The following is a 16,620-nucleotide window of genomic DNA, read 5'->3' as shown; positions in this document are numbered from 1 at the left end:
AAGGTGTAGAGCTGGATGAACACAGCAGGCCAAGCAGCATCACAGGAACAGGAAGGCTGACGTTTCGGGCCTAGATCCTTCAGTCCAAAACATCAGCCTTCCTGCTCCTGTGATGCTGCTTGGCCTGCTGTGTTCATCCAGCTCTACACCTTGTTATCTCAGTAGCTACAGACTATTGTGTTCGTGGATATCCCACAGCCCATTTGAAGGATACTGATAAACACAGGCTTAACAATATATAACTTATAGACTGAATCTGCCAGTGACAAGGAATTTTAATAAAAATGGTAGGAATTAAAAGTCTATTCATCTGATGCACAATGTTGATTTTGAAGTCAGCTCCCAACCAAAGCTCATTTTCTAAAGATTACCGAATGGAGGTCAAATGAACAGAAATTGAAAAGCACACAACATTCAATCTACTTCAATTCACACTAACTCTTCTCCTTGTAGTGATCGCAGAGACTATCATTATTTTAAATTGGAAATAGAACACAGTGTAGGCCTAATTGTTAAGGAAAGTGTTGCAGGAGAGGCTTGTCAATTTAACTGGGTCCCTACAAGGTCTCCTATCCTGTCTGAAGTGTGTGGTTTAATAAAAAAAAGTGAAAACAGCATTTTGTCTGAATTGACTTTAAAGTTTTAATAGATCTATCAAAATAATCTCCATTAGAATACCAAACTGAATAATTTGTGTGACTGCATTGACCAGTCATGCACTAATATTTCAGTGTCATTTCCAAGTGCAGAGCTGATCTGTGGAGTTGAACACAGTGGGTGAAATGTTCGTACTTTAATAGGAAAGTAAAAGCAGATGATATCGAATCAGACACAGTTAACCATCTTACCTGATGTCCAGACAGAATGTTTAACAGATTACCGATCCAATACACTCAAGTTACATCTCTGTTAAACTCCCTACCCTGCACTACCCACATTGTCAAGAGTAAAAATAGGCTTCAACTGAGCTGATACCAAAAATAGGGAATAATTGACACAGGGCATGCATTTGAATAATCAATGCTGACATCTGTATTTTGTTGGAAGCACCTTTAGTAAGGTCATCATACTGGAACTGTACTCTCTCCCTCTGTGGTATGCTGCAACTGAGAAGCAGGGGTGATGGGTGGAACTACAGCATGACAAATTTACATTGGCAGTTCCATTAAAAATAGAATGGGAAAATTATACGGCAGGGAAGTACAGCCAAAAGACTTTTTTTAAAACATGCATTCGTAATATACATCCTATTCCTTTACATGGAAGCCCACTTTGTTCAAAAATGTTTACTGAATAAACCTTGTGGTAGTCCATCAGAATGAAGTGATACAAGAACCTGTGCGCGGAGTCCTTTAACATGGGGAAGTTGAGCCAGAAACTCTCTTGCCATTATCACATGCCACTGCCACATTGGAGAGATTTGTAGATTAATATTCAACCAGTTTGGCTGCTAATGACGCACCTTCTTGTAGTTATGAAACTAAAGCTTTTGACTCAGAGGTAAGGGTGTCAACATTGCACCACAAGACCTCTCTTTAAGTTAAACAACGTGCTTTATTCTGTAATCTTCTTTTGTCTGCATGCAAAATCTGACAGAATGGAAGGACAGCAATGTCAGGTCACTTGTGATTGATATTTGCTCTTCTAATGATAAAAGTGAATAGAAAACTTTGACAACTAAGGAATCACATCATGAGACATTGATTTAAACAGAGAAAATTAGAACTTTGGATTTAACAAGCAGACTTTAAGTTTTGGCTTCAAGTTAATAACTTTTTGTCTGAAATAGAAGCTTGTGGATATAAACCCTAGTCAGATTATAGCTTGCAACCTACGCTAGATTTAAGTGTGCTAGCAATGGAGTGCAGTAAAACTAGAAGTGATGCTCTTGGATGAAAATGTTCATCTGAGGGTCAGCGTCCTTGCTCACATCGACATAAAAGATCATTTGGTGGAAGGCTGTAGAGATGTCTTGGCTATATTTTTTGCCATAGCAAATTTCACAAAATCAAACTATTTTGTTAATTCTTTGGTTGTTTGTAGAAACCTGTGGCCATTTCACCTGCTACATTTATTGACATAATACCAGTGGTTGCAGTTCAATATTAATCCTTTGCTTGTCAAGCACTTTGAGATAGTCTGAGAATGTGTTCGACTACATATGATCGCAACTTCTTTCTAATGGTGGTCTTTAACACTACACTTGAAAGTTATTTTGCCTGGTCCAAAATAGGATGAGTGGGAATTCTATGCTCAGTTCTACAAGGTAAAATAGCATCTAGTAGCACTTCTCTTTGAAAGTCATTTAAGCTCTTGATTAAAGTATTCCTTCACCTACCACTTAATAATTTGCCAGAATTCTAGCAGCACCCACGACAGGTAGGTGGAAGCCTAATTTAAAAGTCTGGTCATTGACACTACCAAGCTATAACATCCCAGGAAGGAAGCCACAGTGAAAAGCAAGACAAAAATGTGACAAGAACTACCTCAGTCAAATGACATCTTGTAACACTTGGAAGTATTCTGTGGATTAGATTGTACTCTGGGATTCATGTGGAATCTGAGAGACTTTCCTGCCACAATCCTGTGTCTCAAACTGGAATCCACTCTGCAAACACCACACACATGCATCCCCAAAACATTCACCTTGAGCTAGGGCCTTAGATCCATGATTGTATCCAACACCAATCCCCATTCCTGTCCATCATCTCGGATGTTAACCCCATCAGCTTTGGATGACAGACCTGCTGAATTTCTCCAGAAATTTCTGTTTCAAATTTCTGCAGTTCTTTGTTTTATTTTATCAAAACCAGCTTACCTGAAGTGGGTGATCTGGTTTTCAAGGAGACATAGAAGCCTTTCCTTAATTTCATTAAATCTTTCTTTCTCTTCAACTGTTACAGTTCCAATTCCATCTGGTCTGAAAGAGAGAAGGAAAGATACCCTTTCAAACTTTGAAAGTCAAAACAGAAGTTCACTGACTCATCAATATGAAATGTCACCAAAGATATATATAAATTTACACAATCAAGATTCCTTTTGTTTTAATTCGTTTACAGGATGAGGGCATCACTGGCTAGGCCAACATTTATTGCCCATCCCAATTAAGAGTCAACTACATTGCTATGGGTCCGGAGCCACATGTAGACCAGGCCAGGTAAGGATGGCAGATTTCTTTCCCTAGAGGACATTAGTGAACCAGATGCATTTCCTGATGAATGACAATGGTTTCATAGCCATCAGTAGACTCTTAATTCCAGATTTTTATTGAATTCAAATTCCATAACGTGCTGTAGTGGGTTTTGAACCCAGGTTTTTTGACTCTGAAGGAGCTTTGCTCACTAAAGGAGCCTGCAGTACTGTCAGAAAGTTGGGAAGATACTTCAAACAATTTTCCAACAGTTTTAATCACAAAGTCATGGGCCTGCCAGTTCAGATTTGCAATTTGTGCACTCAATAAGCAAGGTTCCAGATCAGGAAAATGAAATGAAAACTGAAAGAACTGCTGACTCTGTAAATCAGGAACAAAAACATAAGTTGCTGGAAAAGCTCTGGTAGCATCTGTGAAGAAAAAAAAAATCAGAGTTAAAGTTCTAAGGAAGTGTCACCGGACCCGAAATGTTAACTATGATTTTTAATTTACAGATGCTGCCAGACCTGTTGAGCTTCTCCAGCAACTTCTTTTTTTGTTCCAGATCAGGAAAGCAAGGATAAAATGTTTCCTCAATATTCTGCTGCCTATTTAGGTTGAAGGTTGCAAAGGAGAAGACTTACAATATAGGTGAAGAGGACAGAGAGACGGACACTGGAGTGAGTGGGGTGGAAAAAGAGAAGAGAGGCTTTCTGAACTGGGGAGGCTAGCAGGGTGTGGGGAGTGGAGTAAGTTCTTCTCAGGCAGTACAACAGCTACAATAAAATCTATATACTTTTTATTTTCATTCCCAGGATATGTGTGTTGCTGGTTAGGATTCGTTATTATCTCGTGGGATGTGAACATCTCTGGAAAAGCCAGCATCTAATCGCCCTTGAGAAGATAGCGCTTGAACTACTGCATTCCATCTGGTGTAGGTACACCCCCATTGCTACTGGGAAAGAAATTCATCAACAGAGAAGGAACAATGATTATAGTAGTCCTGGTTTTTCAGAACAGGACAGTTTTCCACATTGATGCGAACATTACTGTGGTAGTGGAACACTATTTGGCTTGTGGCATGGTAAAATCTGGAGCACAAATCTTCAGCACTACTGCTGGAATGATGTGAGTGCCCATGGCCTTTGTACCATCTAGTACCTCCAAATATTTCTTGATACAGTGTGGATTGAATCAAATTGACTGGATACTGGCATCTGTGATACTAGAGACCTCTGAAGGAGGCCGAGATGGATTATCAACTCAGCACTTCACGGTGAATGTGGTTGCAAATGCTTCAATCTTATCTTTTGCACTTATGCACTGGGCTCTCCCATTATTATGTATAGGGGTATTTGTGGATACTCTCCTGCACTTAGTCCCTTTACAATTGGATGAGACAAGAGTGTAGAACTGTTGGTAGTGTGACTATTTACCACTATCACCTCATGTTTAAGTATATACGATGCTGCTCCTAATGTGCAATCCTGCACTCTGCATTGAACCAGGTTAAGTCACCTGGCTTGATAGTGATGGTAGACTGAGGGATATAATGGACCATGAGGTAATACTTTAGGATTAATACAATTCTGCCACTGTTGATACCTCACTGCAGTTCATGGATGTCCTATTTTAATTGGCAAGATCTGACCTGAATCTATCTCATTCAGCATGGTAGAGTTACACACAACACGATGGAGGGAATACTCAGTGTGAAGATGGGTATTTGTCTTCACAAGGATTGCATGATGGTCACTACTACTAATAATATCATGGACAGATACATCTGTGGCAGGCAGATTGATAAGGACATGTATAAATATCACTGAACAAATTAATTAGAAAAATATCTACATTCAGTCCCATCATCTAAATCATTAATCTTGGTCTGTAAATAGTTGAGGCTCAGCAACGACCCACTTATTCCCTCACTCTGCTTCCTGTTTGCTAACCAATTCTCCATTCATGTTAATTATATTACCCCCTACACCATGAGCTCTTCTTGTGTTCTTACCTTTGATGTGGCACCTTGTCAAAAGTTTCCTGCAAATTTAGGTACACCATATCCATGTTAAAGTAGCAACAAAAAATGATAATAAATCTATCAAACACAATTTCTCTTTCACAAAATGATGTTGACTCTCCTTGATTGCATTGAAATTTTCTTAATGCCCTGCCATAACCTCGTTAATAGTCAATTCCAGCATTCTCCCTACTTTTTCGAATGGAGAAGTTACCTTGGTAATTTCCAATCTGATTACAAAGTCACAGAATTTTGGAAAACTAAAAGCAATGCACCTATAATCTCAGCATCCACTATTAAGACCCTAGGATGCAGGTCTAATGCTGTAAAATGGGATTAGTATAGATTTAATGTGATTTGGGCAATATAGACTTGATGGTCTGAACAGTCTCTTCTGTATTGTATGATTCTATGATAGGACGAAGTTCACTAGAACCTGTGGGGACTTGTCAGTTTTCAGTTCCTAAATGCAGTAGTGTTGATATTGTGCCAGTTTTGCTGATGAACATTGAAGTCCCCCATCCAATGTATATTCTGTGTTCTTGTTGATTCTTGCTTCTTCCTAGTGGTGTTCAAGTACTGATTCATCATCTGATGGGTGGTTAATAGATGGAAAAACAGGAAGTTGTTCCATGCCCACACTGGAACATATAACAGAAGCCTTCATAGACTTTGGAGTCAAAATTGAGGACTTCCAGATGAACTCCCTCCTAAACTCTATACCACTGTTCCACCATCAGTGGGATGGATCATAACAATGGATGGTGATTGTATTGTCTGCAACACTGGATTGGAGGGTATGACTTTGTCAGGCTGTTTCTTGACCGGGAAGATAGCTCTCCAAATTTTGACAGAAGCTTCCAGATGTTAGTAAGGAGGGCACTGCATAGATGATAGAGCCAGCTGCCTTACTGTTGTGTGATGCCAGGACGTCCATTCAGTTTTATTGCTTTGGGTTTTTTCTGAAGGGGATTGGCTTGATAGTCCATTTCATAGGGCAGCCAACCACATTCCTTTGGATTTACAGGGAGTTACATGTAGGCCAGACTCAGTAATAAATGCAGATTTCCTTTCCTAAAAGTCAATTAGTGAATCAGATGGGTGTTTACAATGATCGATTATAGTTTCAGGGCACCATTACCGAGAACAGCTTTCAATTCCAGCTGCTTAAAATTAATTTAATGTATTGCCCTGGAGAGAACTGAACTTATATCTCTAGGCCTCTAGGCAAGAGACATTATCACTGTACCACCACTGCCCACTCATAGCTGTCCTGACATAATTGGATACAACAGAATGGCTTGTCAGGGTATGTCAGAGGGAGATCAGAGTCAACTAGATTCACAGAAATGCTAGATTGGCAGTTTTTCTTTCCCAAAAAGACATCATGGAATCCCGACAGCGTAGAAGCAGGCCATTTAGCCCATCGAGTCCACACTGACCCTCTGAAGGGCATCCCACCCAGAGCCACTCTCTCGCCCATCCCTGCATTTCCCACCCTAGGCACAAGGGGCAATTTAGCATGGTCAATCCACCTAATCTACATATCTTTGGACTGTGGGAGGAAACCGGAGCACCCGGAGTAAACCCACGCAGACATGGGGAGAACATGCAAACTCCACACAGACAGTCGCCCGAGGCTGGAATTGAACCCAGGTCCATGGTGCTGTGAGGCAGCGGTGCTAACCACTGAGCCACCATGTTACCACTTATTGTTCACTTATACTGTAACATTTCTCTGTTTCCAGATTTGACTTTAAATTGAATTCAAATCTTTCAACTGCCATAGTGGGGTTTGAACTTGTGTGCTATGCTTATTAATAGAGTACTATAACCACCATGTTCCATTCACCATTTTATATCCAGATCAATATTGCATACATTTCCATAGTCACTTTTTTCCCCTATGGATACAGGGAAAGATTATATAATTTGCTGTAATCTATTGTTATGTAATAAATAATAAAAATAATGTAATATGTAATAAATAAAACATTGGATACATCTACAACTTAAGATCTGACAATCCTATTTGGTTTCTTCCAGGTTAATGTGAAGGAAATCTGTCACATTAGTCAATTAGCAACATATAGGTGCAGCAAGGAAGGTACTCGTGTCTACTGTTTCTCCCTGTTTTGTGATAAACAGGCAATGTGCTGAAATACTTTTGGCCAGTGGCAAGTCGCTGTACCAGGGGTACAATGCCAAGCTCCACTGAAATAAATTGCTTTGTGAGATATTAAATGGGATGCTTTTAAGTACAATTAAATGCTGGGCTCCCTCTGTGCAGCAACGTCTCCTGTTAGTCCTCTATCCTCTAGCCTCTAGAAATTCCAGCCCCCAACCTCCCGTTCTACACCATCTTGTCTGCAGGTCAAGTAGAAAATTCCACTCTTAACTATGTCTTTAATTGACATTTAAAATAAGCAACGTGAAGCTTTTGCCCTACGCTGACCTCCAGCAAAATGGTTCAAGGATGGAATGGTGCTGGCAACCTGGCAAGCCAGCCAGGGGTATAACTTCTCGCATTTGCCAGACTCACACCCCCCCACTCCCACTACCTTATCACAGCAAAAATCCTGCCCAGCTGTCAAGTAGTTGTAAGTTGAGAGAGCATATACAGTGACTGGCATCTGCCCAGCAACTGGCATCTGTCCAAACTGTATTGAATCATAGGCAGTAAATGCCCACATCATTGAGCTATGTTGAATTTATCACAAGAAACAACTGTACGATTAAGTCAATGAAGCATACACAGGCACATCAGGAAGACCACTGGGAATAAATGTGACAAAAAAAGGCAGATATTAAGGTGGCAAGAAATGAATCCACAGCACCATAATGTGCTAAGTGGATAGGCTAATTATGATTATCACCTACACGCATGCAACTGGCCCAGGAAAATGGTCAGACATTCCTGCAGTTCTTAGAAATCTTTACAATGCTCGAATCAAGGCATACATAACAAGCTGCAACTTATATCTAAAAGAGGGCTTCACACAAACACACACAGGTACAATCACTAAAGCATACATTGACTCTGCATTAGTTTTGGCATTTATATGCAAAGCATCAGCTATTTTGTTTGTCCAGCTCATGAACCATTGTTCCCAGTAAACCAAAAGACACAGAATTGTTAGTTGTATATAAAGAACAGACATCTAATACACCTTTTCTATTAGACAGACTTGAAACCTTGATCAGTTTCTCCCCATGTCTTTGCAAGGAGTGGCAGACGCAAATCAATTGCTGAAATTCTCTGAAAAGAACGCATGACGAAAAGCTGAAATATAATCACCTAAACTTAAATCTGCATGCAGCTTACAATGGATAGCCCTAGTGATGATGTATGATAGCCTACAGCCTTTGTGTCACCTTTGTGTTGTCTGGTTATTCTCATGCCAGCTGCATTCAACCAGCACTAACCATATTGTTCACTGGCTGCACACATTAGCCTAGTGCCTAGAATTACTTAAAGCTAAAGTGCACCTTTTAAAGAGCATGGGTACAACTGTTTTCAGGTTTTACACCGGAGCCCTTGGTGGGCTGGATGGAAAGATTTCCTGATCTTCTGGGAGCTAGAGGGCCCTCAAAACACATGAGAAAAAGACAGTGGAAACATTCATTGAAATCAACGGCAGGAGATAGCCCATGAACTTGGGGCAGCACCATAACAGGTTTAATGAATCACTTTAATAACGACCAAATGCACCACTAAGCTCAGTTACTACAAAATTCACATTTCTCTATGACTCCTCTACCAACAATCTTTACTGATCATGACTCGTGCTTAATATTTCTTGACTTCAGCTCCCCCTCACATATGTACAAAGCCTCATATTTACCACTCAAAATTTACACGCATTGTCAGTTATTCAATCATGCCAGCAGTACGACTGAACTATATTGCATGATAATCACTGACACACTGTCTGCACTCTTGCTCTCTTGTAGGAGAAGATAGTACACAACTGGAGGCAGTAGGAACTAACTAGAGGGGGAAAGGTGTGACAATATTTTCCAATAGGAGATGGAGCTGATCATGATGGGAAAGGTCATTGCCGAGGCCGTGGCTATCAACAAGGCTGAAAACATTAAAGATGATCGTGGCCTCATACTTAATCCTTCTACTCAAACCCCACTTCCTCTAACTCCACTATTTCTTTTTACTTCCAAGATGTTGATGTTGTATAAAGTTTTTACTATCTTCCTTACTCTCAGAAAGTTATCTATGTTCCCCTTTCTTTTCAGAAGCCCACGACGTCTCTGCATGACATCTGCTTATTCTCCCAGCTCAAATCCAACAGGATGACGGATGGCCCCAAGTCTGGGAGCAACTGGTTCAAGCAGAAACCTTGAAAATCTGCAAATAAAGCCCTTCAGCATTTGCCACCCCACTCACTGCAAACTACTGAAATATGAAACAACATGTACAATTTCAGCAAGAACCAGAAGAGAACAATCAACAAATACTGTAAATGCAGTTATGATCCCATTCTTTGAAATGGGAATCTGTACTGCTTCATGTGTGCTTAACTGGTGCGTTAAGGGAGGACATCAGCTAGACCATGGAATTCCAAAATGACAGTGCTGGTGTTAAATCAGTGTTGCACATTATGATCTGCTTGCTCTCCATATTTCCCATGGATATTAAGCATGTGCACATCAAACATTTTACCAAAACAGTGTCTGGTGCAATTCATGCTATAAGTGTATGAACTCCCCTCCCGCAATGGACACTATTTTGGTTCTCTAAGGTTTCTTGTAGTACAGACAGAAAGGTGCCATCAAGTCCATCTTCACCTCTAAGAACTCTTTAAATGAAACACAGTCCAGAGCTGCATCCTTTATATACATCACAGTAGCACGAACATTAAAATCTGCACTGATATCTGTGTAAATCACAATAAGCAAGGAACCTCAACAACATGCATTATATGGACATTAGGATGGAACTTAGTGGTTTCAGATTGCTGCGCAGGACACATCACAGGCAATTTGACTATAGGCTGCAAATGATCTTCAGTGAACTTTAAGACTGATCATTATTTTTTTGAGCTGGGCCTAATCTTGTACTATGACAGATATGTAAAATGAGCGAGTGCTGAATGTTCTAATTGTAGTATCCTTAGAATGTCAATACAACTCAGAATCTACTGATTGTTTTCATTTTGCAATTACATCTCACTTTTCAGACTGGAATACAGGAACAGAAACAAGGAAGAGAGCTCTTCCCTTGTTAATTAGTTTTGTTGAGCTGAATTCTACTTCATGCTGCTTTTAACTTTCTACTTTGTTAAGTCAGAGTCATAGAGTCATACAGCATGGAAACAGATCCTTCGGTCCAACTTGCCCACACGGAGCAGGTTTCCCAAACTAAACCAGTCCCACTTGCCTACATTTGGCCCCTCTAAATCTTTTCCATTGATGTACCTATCCAAATGTCTTTTAAATGTTGTATCTGCATCTGCATCCACCACTTCCTCTGGCAATTCATTCTACACACGAACCACCGTCTCCGTGAAAAAGGTGTGCCTCAGGTCCCTTTTAAAATTTCTCCTCTCACCTCAAAAATATGCCCTCCACACCCCGCCTCCCCGCCCAGTTTTGAACTCACCCACTCTAGGGAAAACGCCATTGCTATTCACCTTATCTATGACCCTCATGATTTTATGAGCCTCTATAAGGTCACCCCTCAACCTCCTACACTCCAGTAGATAAAGTCCCAGCCTATAACAGCTTATCCTTATCATTCAAACCCTCCATTCCCAGCAACATCCTGATAAATCTTTTCTGAACTCTCTTCAATTTAATAATATCCTTCCTACAGTACGGTGACCAGAACTGTACAGAATACTCCAAAAGTGACCCCACCGACATCCTGTACAACCTCAACATGACATCCCAACTCCTATACTTAATGGTATAAAGTGTTCACATGGAGTCTTGTAATCAATGACTGCAGATTGCTAATAAACTGTGAAGCCATTCCTGCAAATTCAAAAGGATTTTGTAATCCATGCTGAACATAAAAAAAGCTGAATTGTTATCCTTTCCTAAGAAGAGGTCACCCCACACTGGCATTGTTAGTCAAGAGGTACAATTTTGCTTGAAGACTTTCGGGCCATTTATACATAGTTTAAAGTAAATCCCTTTTGAGACACCTTTGATGTGGAAGCTGTAGACATTCCATTCGCTCAATCTGCTATCCAGGAACCTGCTGTGAACCAAAGCCCGCCAAATCCTGAGCCAGTTTTACTGCTTTCCAAAGTTTGGAAACATCAGGCGAGTAGCATAACACAAACAGGTCTCCATTTATTTTTAAATTTCTTTCACAATCAAATTTAGACAGGGACTATGTATTAGGAAGTATTACAAAATTGGTCATCATTGCTCATTTCTTAGACACAAAATCTTAATGAAAGTGTGCAAAGGTTAAAGCTCATGCATTACTTTATCAATGCTACACTAATTATCGGAGGAGTGCTAAACTTTCGGGTAGTGATTTCCATAAGTTGACAGAAAAATACCAAAATATTCATTATGAAAACTTTCACAAAATGGAATGGAAAAAAAAAACTTAAATATAGTAAGCACATTCAGTTTGCTTAATGAGCTTTTGCTACATCAAGGAACACTGATCATAAATCAGATTTATTTTTAAATACTACAGTTCAATTCTGAATATGACCACTGAGAATACACAACTTCTTTGACTTAACACAGTAAAATGACCTAAGGTGCTCTACAAGAGTACTGGCAAACAAAATGTGACACTGAACCTCAGAAGGGGATATTCAGAAAAGCTGGATTCAAGAAGCAGGTTTTAAGATCTGGAGAGTAGAAAAAGGATAGTTTTTAGGAAGAAAATTTCAGAAATTAGGGCCTTGGCAACAAAAGGTAAGACCTTCAATGTTGGAGCAATTACAAGTGGAGATGTTGAACAGTTCAGCATTAGAGATGCCAGTGATAACGCCATATGAAACGTTAATTTTAGCTTTTATAATTTTGAAGAAATTTTCTTTATTAATTTTCTGCCTTTCCGAGGATAATGACTCTGGTAGAATACATGGGTGCTAAGACCTCCCCTGTATCTTCTTGAACTGCTGCAGAATATGTGTTGTAGGTAGACCGTAACACCAGTAAAGAGGGAAAAGAAGCTTGCAGTTCATGAAGATTCCTTGTTCAATCAGGCAGTGCATTGTCACTTTCTCAAGGACACCTATGGATGGGCAATAAATGCTGCCCCAAGCAGTAACACCACATTCCATGAGTGAATAAATAAAAGCATTTTTGCCACTAACCGCACATGAAGGCTACTAGTTAGTGAGACAGAAACATGAGATAAAAACCCTTTTGATCATATTTCAAACATCATTATTGAAAGTGTTTATTGGCATAGAGAAAATGTGAGAAAAAGCATTCAGCTGTATAATGATATGTCCTTGTATTAACAACCAATTTCTTTAGATTATATTCTGGTCCACTGGCTCGCTTTTAGTCTTAATCAGCTCCTGCATTGTCAGCCCACAAATTTTCCCTTAAACATCCTAATGGTGACAATAATGAAAAATATCCTCATACAAGGATGTTTGGATTGGGTAATGAGACCCTCAACCTTCACCTTGGGCAGAGACTGAATGCCTCTGGGGTTGACCCCTAACTGCTCTCCCAACTCTTTCTTTGGACCTATCTGGTCTAGAGTCTTCCCTGCCTGACTGGAAGCTAAGCTTACCAGTGAGGCTAACTTCCAGGTGGGAAACATATATGCTCTGTTAGGGTGCTACAGCATGTAGGTAATTCCAGCCCATTCAAACCTGCATCCCTACCACAGCCCTGTTAATATCCAGCCCACTGTCTATGTAAAGAAATGTCGAAAGAGAATGCTTAATTTATTGAATGGAAAGTGAAGAGAAGGAGAGAAAGATTGAATGAAATGTGGGATGAAGCAAATGGAAGTAAGAAAACTTTTTGAATCTTTAAGTATATGAAAGTCTGCAGAGAGAGACTTCATATCAGCAAAAGTAAATTTTCAGGTTTGGCAGTATAATGCATCCTATGTGATTCACTTATACATGAGATATTTTCTGATCAACCTGTTCAGAGATTTTATTGCACACCTGTGGAGCAGGTGGGACTTGAACCCAGACCTCCTGGCTCAAAGACAGGGGCACTACCTTTGCACCACAAGAGCACTGAATTCACTTGCACCTGAATGCATCAGCAATAACTATCCTCTGCTGTGTTTAATTAACATTATCCCCATAAGCTCAAGTCATTGTATAGATTTCAATGTACAGTGTTCTTGTATTTTTAGGAAATGAAACTGGGTAAGAGGTTGAAGTGTCAGTGGGGGAGCATTTTGGTGATAGTGACTATAAACCAGTAAGAGTTAAGGTCATTTCAGAAAAGAACAAAGTTGAACATGATTGAGGTGTACAAAGTCATCAGGAGCAGAGTTAAGATCGAGAAGAAGAAAATTTTCTCTTAATAGAAGGATCAATAGTCAGGTGCTTAGATTTAAGACAAAGACCAGAGGTTTAAGAAAGACTTCTATTTTCATCTAGATGGCAAGGCCTGCCTGAAAGTCTATTAGAGACCAGAACTATCATAACATTTAAATCATAGAGTCATAGAGACTTACAGCGTGGAAACAAACCCTTTGATCCAACCAGTCCAAATAGTTTGCAAATGAACACCTGGAACATCATAGCATAGAAGGTTACGTGCGAAGTCCTAGAAAATTTGACTAGATAAGTTATTTGATGACCAATGTGGACAACATGAGCTGACTGTGATTAAAGTCTCTCAGTGATATACCAAGTTTCCGGAGGAGCTTTGCAGTGTGGAAAGCAACTTCCTGATTTTAACTGTGCAAGTGCAGGCACTAGATGCTGCAGTTTTATATATTTCCCTAATGACAGTGAGTGCTGATATCCTCTTGATTATTCCTATTGCAAAATCTGGCCCAACATACTTAATCAAATAATATTTAATATATTTCTGTTTTTTGAAAATATCACTGATAACAATCAGTTATCTAATCAAAGATATTAGTTTGAAATTCAGACCATTACCAAAATAAACAATTTATTTGGTTGTCAGAATGACTGGGAAGAGGTTGAGACAGCAAATGAAAGGTATACTGTACAGTAAGATGTCAAATGGAGTCTCATACGGAGGGGAATCAGGGGGAGGTGGAGAGTAAAGGTCTGGCACTTTTTCATATGAATCTGGAGAGAAGTGCTGTTGACTAAATTACTCACAACACAAGCTCCTCCCAAGCATTGATACTTCAATTTCTGTTGTGAGATGGTGCATACAGTAACCCAATGAGCTCCTAAAGGCACAAATTGATTTGGTAAAAAGTGTGCAGAAAGGCAGGTTTGACTCCCAATTTGATTTAGCTGACCTCAATCAGAGATGCACAATTGGCCTAACCTTCCCTGTGCTGTAAGGAGGAAGGCATCTAGCTCCCAATCTCTGCTCAGTGATTCCTGAAAAGATGAGAACATTGCATTGAACATGAACATGACATCCCCCAGAGGCAGGAAGCCTTCTGGCCTTTGCTTTTAGGCACACCTGTGAACTAGGGATGCTTGTCTGAGTTGGACTATGGGTATATGAGTGACATGTTGGACGGTTGCTGCAATCATCGATTCCTAACCCAAGAAAAGGGTTAAAAAACACTGGAAAAACAAAGGGGATCAAAAGTTGCACCAAGTTACCACATCTGGAAAACAGGAAAGCATATATTTTCTGACAACATTACATAATATTGCAAAACACCCATTTAGAGGTCAGGTAATTTGGGCACCAAAGAAGTCTTCAATAGGTCAATGGGCTGAAGAGTGGCAGATGGATCTTAATTTGGATAAATTTGAGGTATTGCATTTCGGTAAAACAAATAATGCAGGACATACACAATTAATGGGAGAGCCCTGGGTAGTGTTGTAGAACAGAGACACTTAGCGTACTGGTATATAATTCCTTGAAGTTTGCATTATATATAGATAGGGTGGTTAAGGTGTTTAACTCATTTGTCTTCATTGCTCAGACCTTTGAGTATAAGAGTTGGGATGTCATGTTGAGGCTATACAAGATGTTGGTGAGGCCTCTTCTGGAGTACTGTGTCTAGTTCTGGTCACCCTGTTACAGGATGGATATTATTAAACTGGAGTGGGTTCAGGAGAGATCTACCAGGATGTTGCCAGGAGAAGCTGGACAGGCTGGGACATTTTTTCACTGAAATGTAGGAGGTGGAAGGGTGACCTTATAGAGGTTGAGAAATTACAAGAGGTAGAGAAAGATGAATGGCAGATTTTTTTTCTTTAAAGATTTCAAGACTAGGGGGCATATTTGTAAGGTGAAAGGGAAAAGATTTAAAAAAAGGGATGGGGTAATTTCTTTTTTTACACAGAGAGTGGTTCATGTGTGGAATGAACTTCCAGAGGAAGTGGTGGATGCAGGTGGTTACAATGTTTAAAAGCCATTTAAATATGTACATGAATAAGAAAGGTTTGGAGGGCTCTGGGCCAAGCGCAAGTAGGTGGGACCCGTTTAGTTTGGCATCATGGTCGGCATAGACTGGTTGGACCGAAGGATCTGTTTCCGTGCTGTCTGACTCTGTGACTTAAAAGGCTCATCCTTTCAACTTATTTTCTCATGTTAAAATAAAAGTTTAATCAGATTATGGTCAAAACCATCTTTAAAAAATCTTAGTATTTCATAACAAGAAAGTCATTGTTAGTTATAAGTGAGTACTGTTTCTTTGACTTCAATCGCGATGCTTGGATAAACACTGCTGAATAAATGTGAAACAATTCATGCAGATTTAGACAAAGCATTGGTAGCAGTCACATCTCATCATCCCTCACACACAGCTTCACTGCACATCTTAGAATCTTACAGCAAAGTACTGACTGTTTGAAACATCCCAGTGGAGTGGATGTAAGTCACCTTGTCAGAATAACCATGATCAAGCTTCTGAGGGGGTCACACTAGGTTAACTGGTTAGTGTTACAAATGTATCTTTAAGTTACGTATTCATTGCTGGAAGAACAGTTCTGTCACCATTTAATAATAAAAATGATCACAAATTGGAAAGTTTTTTTTTAAAACAAACAGAAGAATATAATTCTGTTAACTGGCTTGGTCAAGGCAGATTGACAAGGTTGAAACCCTTCTCAGAGAGCACAGAAGTGATATTATCAGAGCAAAAAGATCTGAGTAGTATATCAATACAATGTGATAAATATGACATGAATTAGTGAGTAACATCCCCTTGATATCCCTGTGCAGACAAGATGGCAGCGTGTCATCTCCTTTCAGTTCAATGACAGACGTGAGATAGTAATTCCTGACTAATGTTCACTCTGCTCATGAGTTGTCAGAGTGCATTGGAGTCAGTGCTGAGATGCTGGTGGATTCTGTCGTATTCAAGCTCATTTGAGTGGGTGACAATTCT

General features: G+C 39.8%; 1 protein-coding gene across 1 annotated transcript in view; it reads right to left on the bottom strand.

The window, feature by feature from the left end:
- Positions 1–16,620, bottom strand: part of cadps2 (Ca++-dependent secretion activator 2) — a 602,458-nt gene that overhangs the window by 172,865 nt on the left and 412,973 nt on the right. Inside the window, exon 13 of the mRNA XM_048607831.1 lies at positions 2,819–2,920. Within this exon, the coding sequence (XP_048463788.1) occupies positions 2,819–2,920 (102 nt within the window). The remainder of the gene's footprint in view (positions 1–2,818; positions 2,921–16,620) is intronic.

Source organism: Rhincodon typus, chromosome 18 (assembly GCF_021869965.1).
Source record: "Rhincodon typus isolate 14 chromosome 18, sRhiTyp1.1, whole genome shotgun sequence".
NCBI lineage: Eukaryota > Metazoa > Chordata > Chondrichthyes > Orectolobiformes > Rhincodontidae > Rhincodon > Rhincodon typus.
This window is presented reverse-complemented; position numbering and strand designations above follow the sequence as displayed.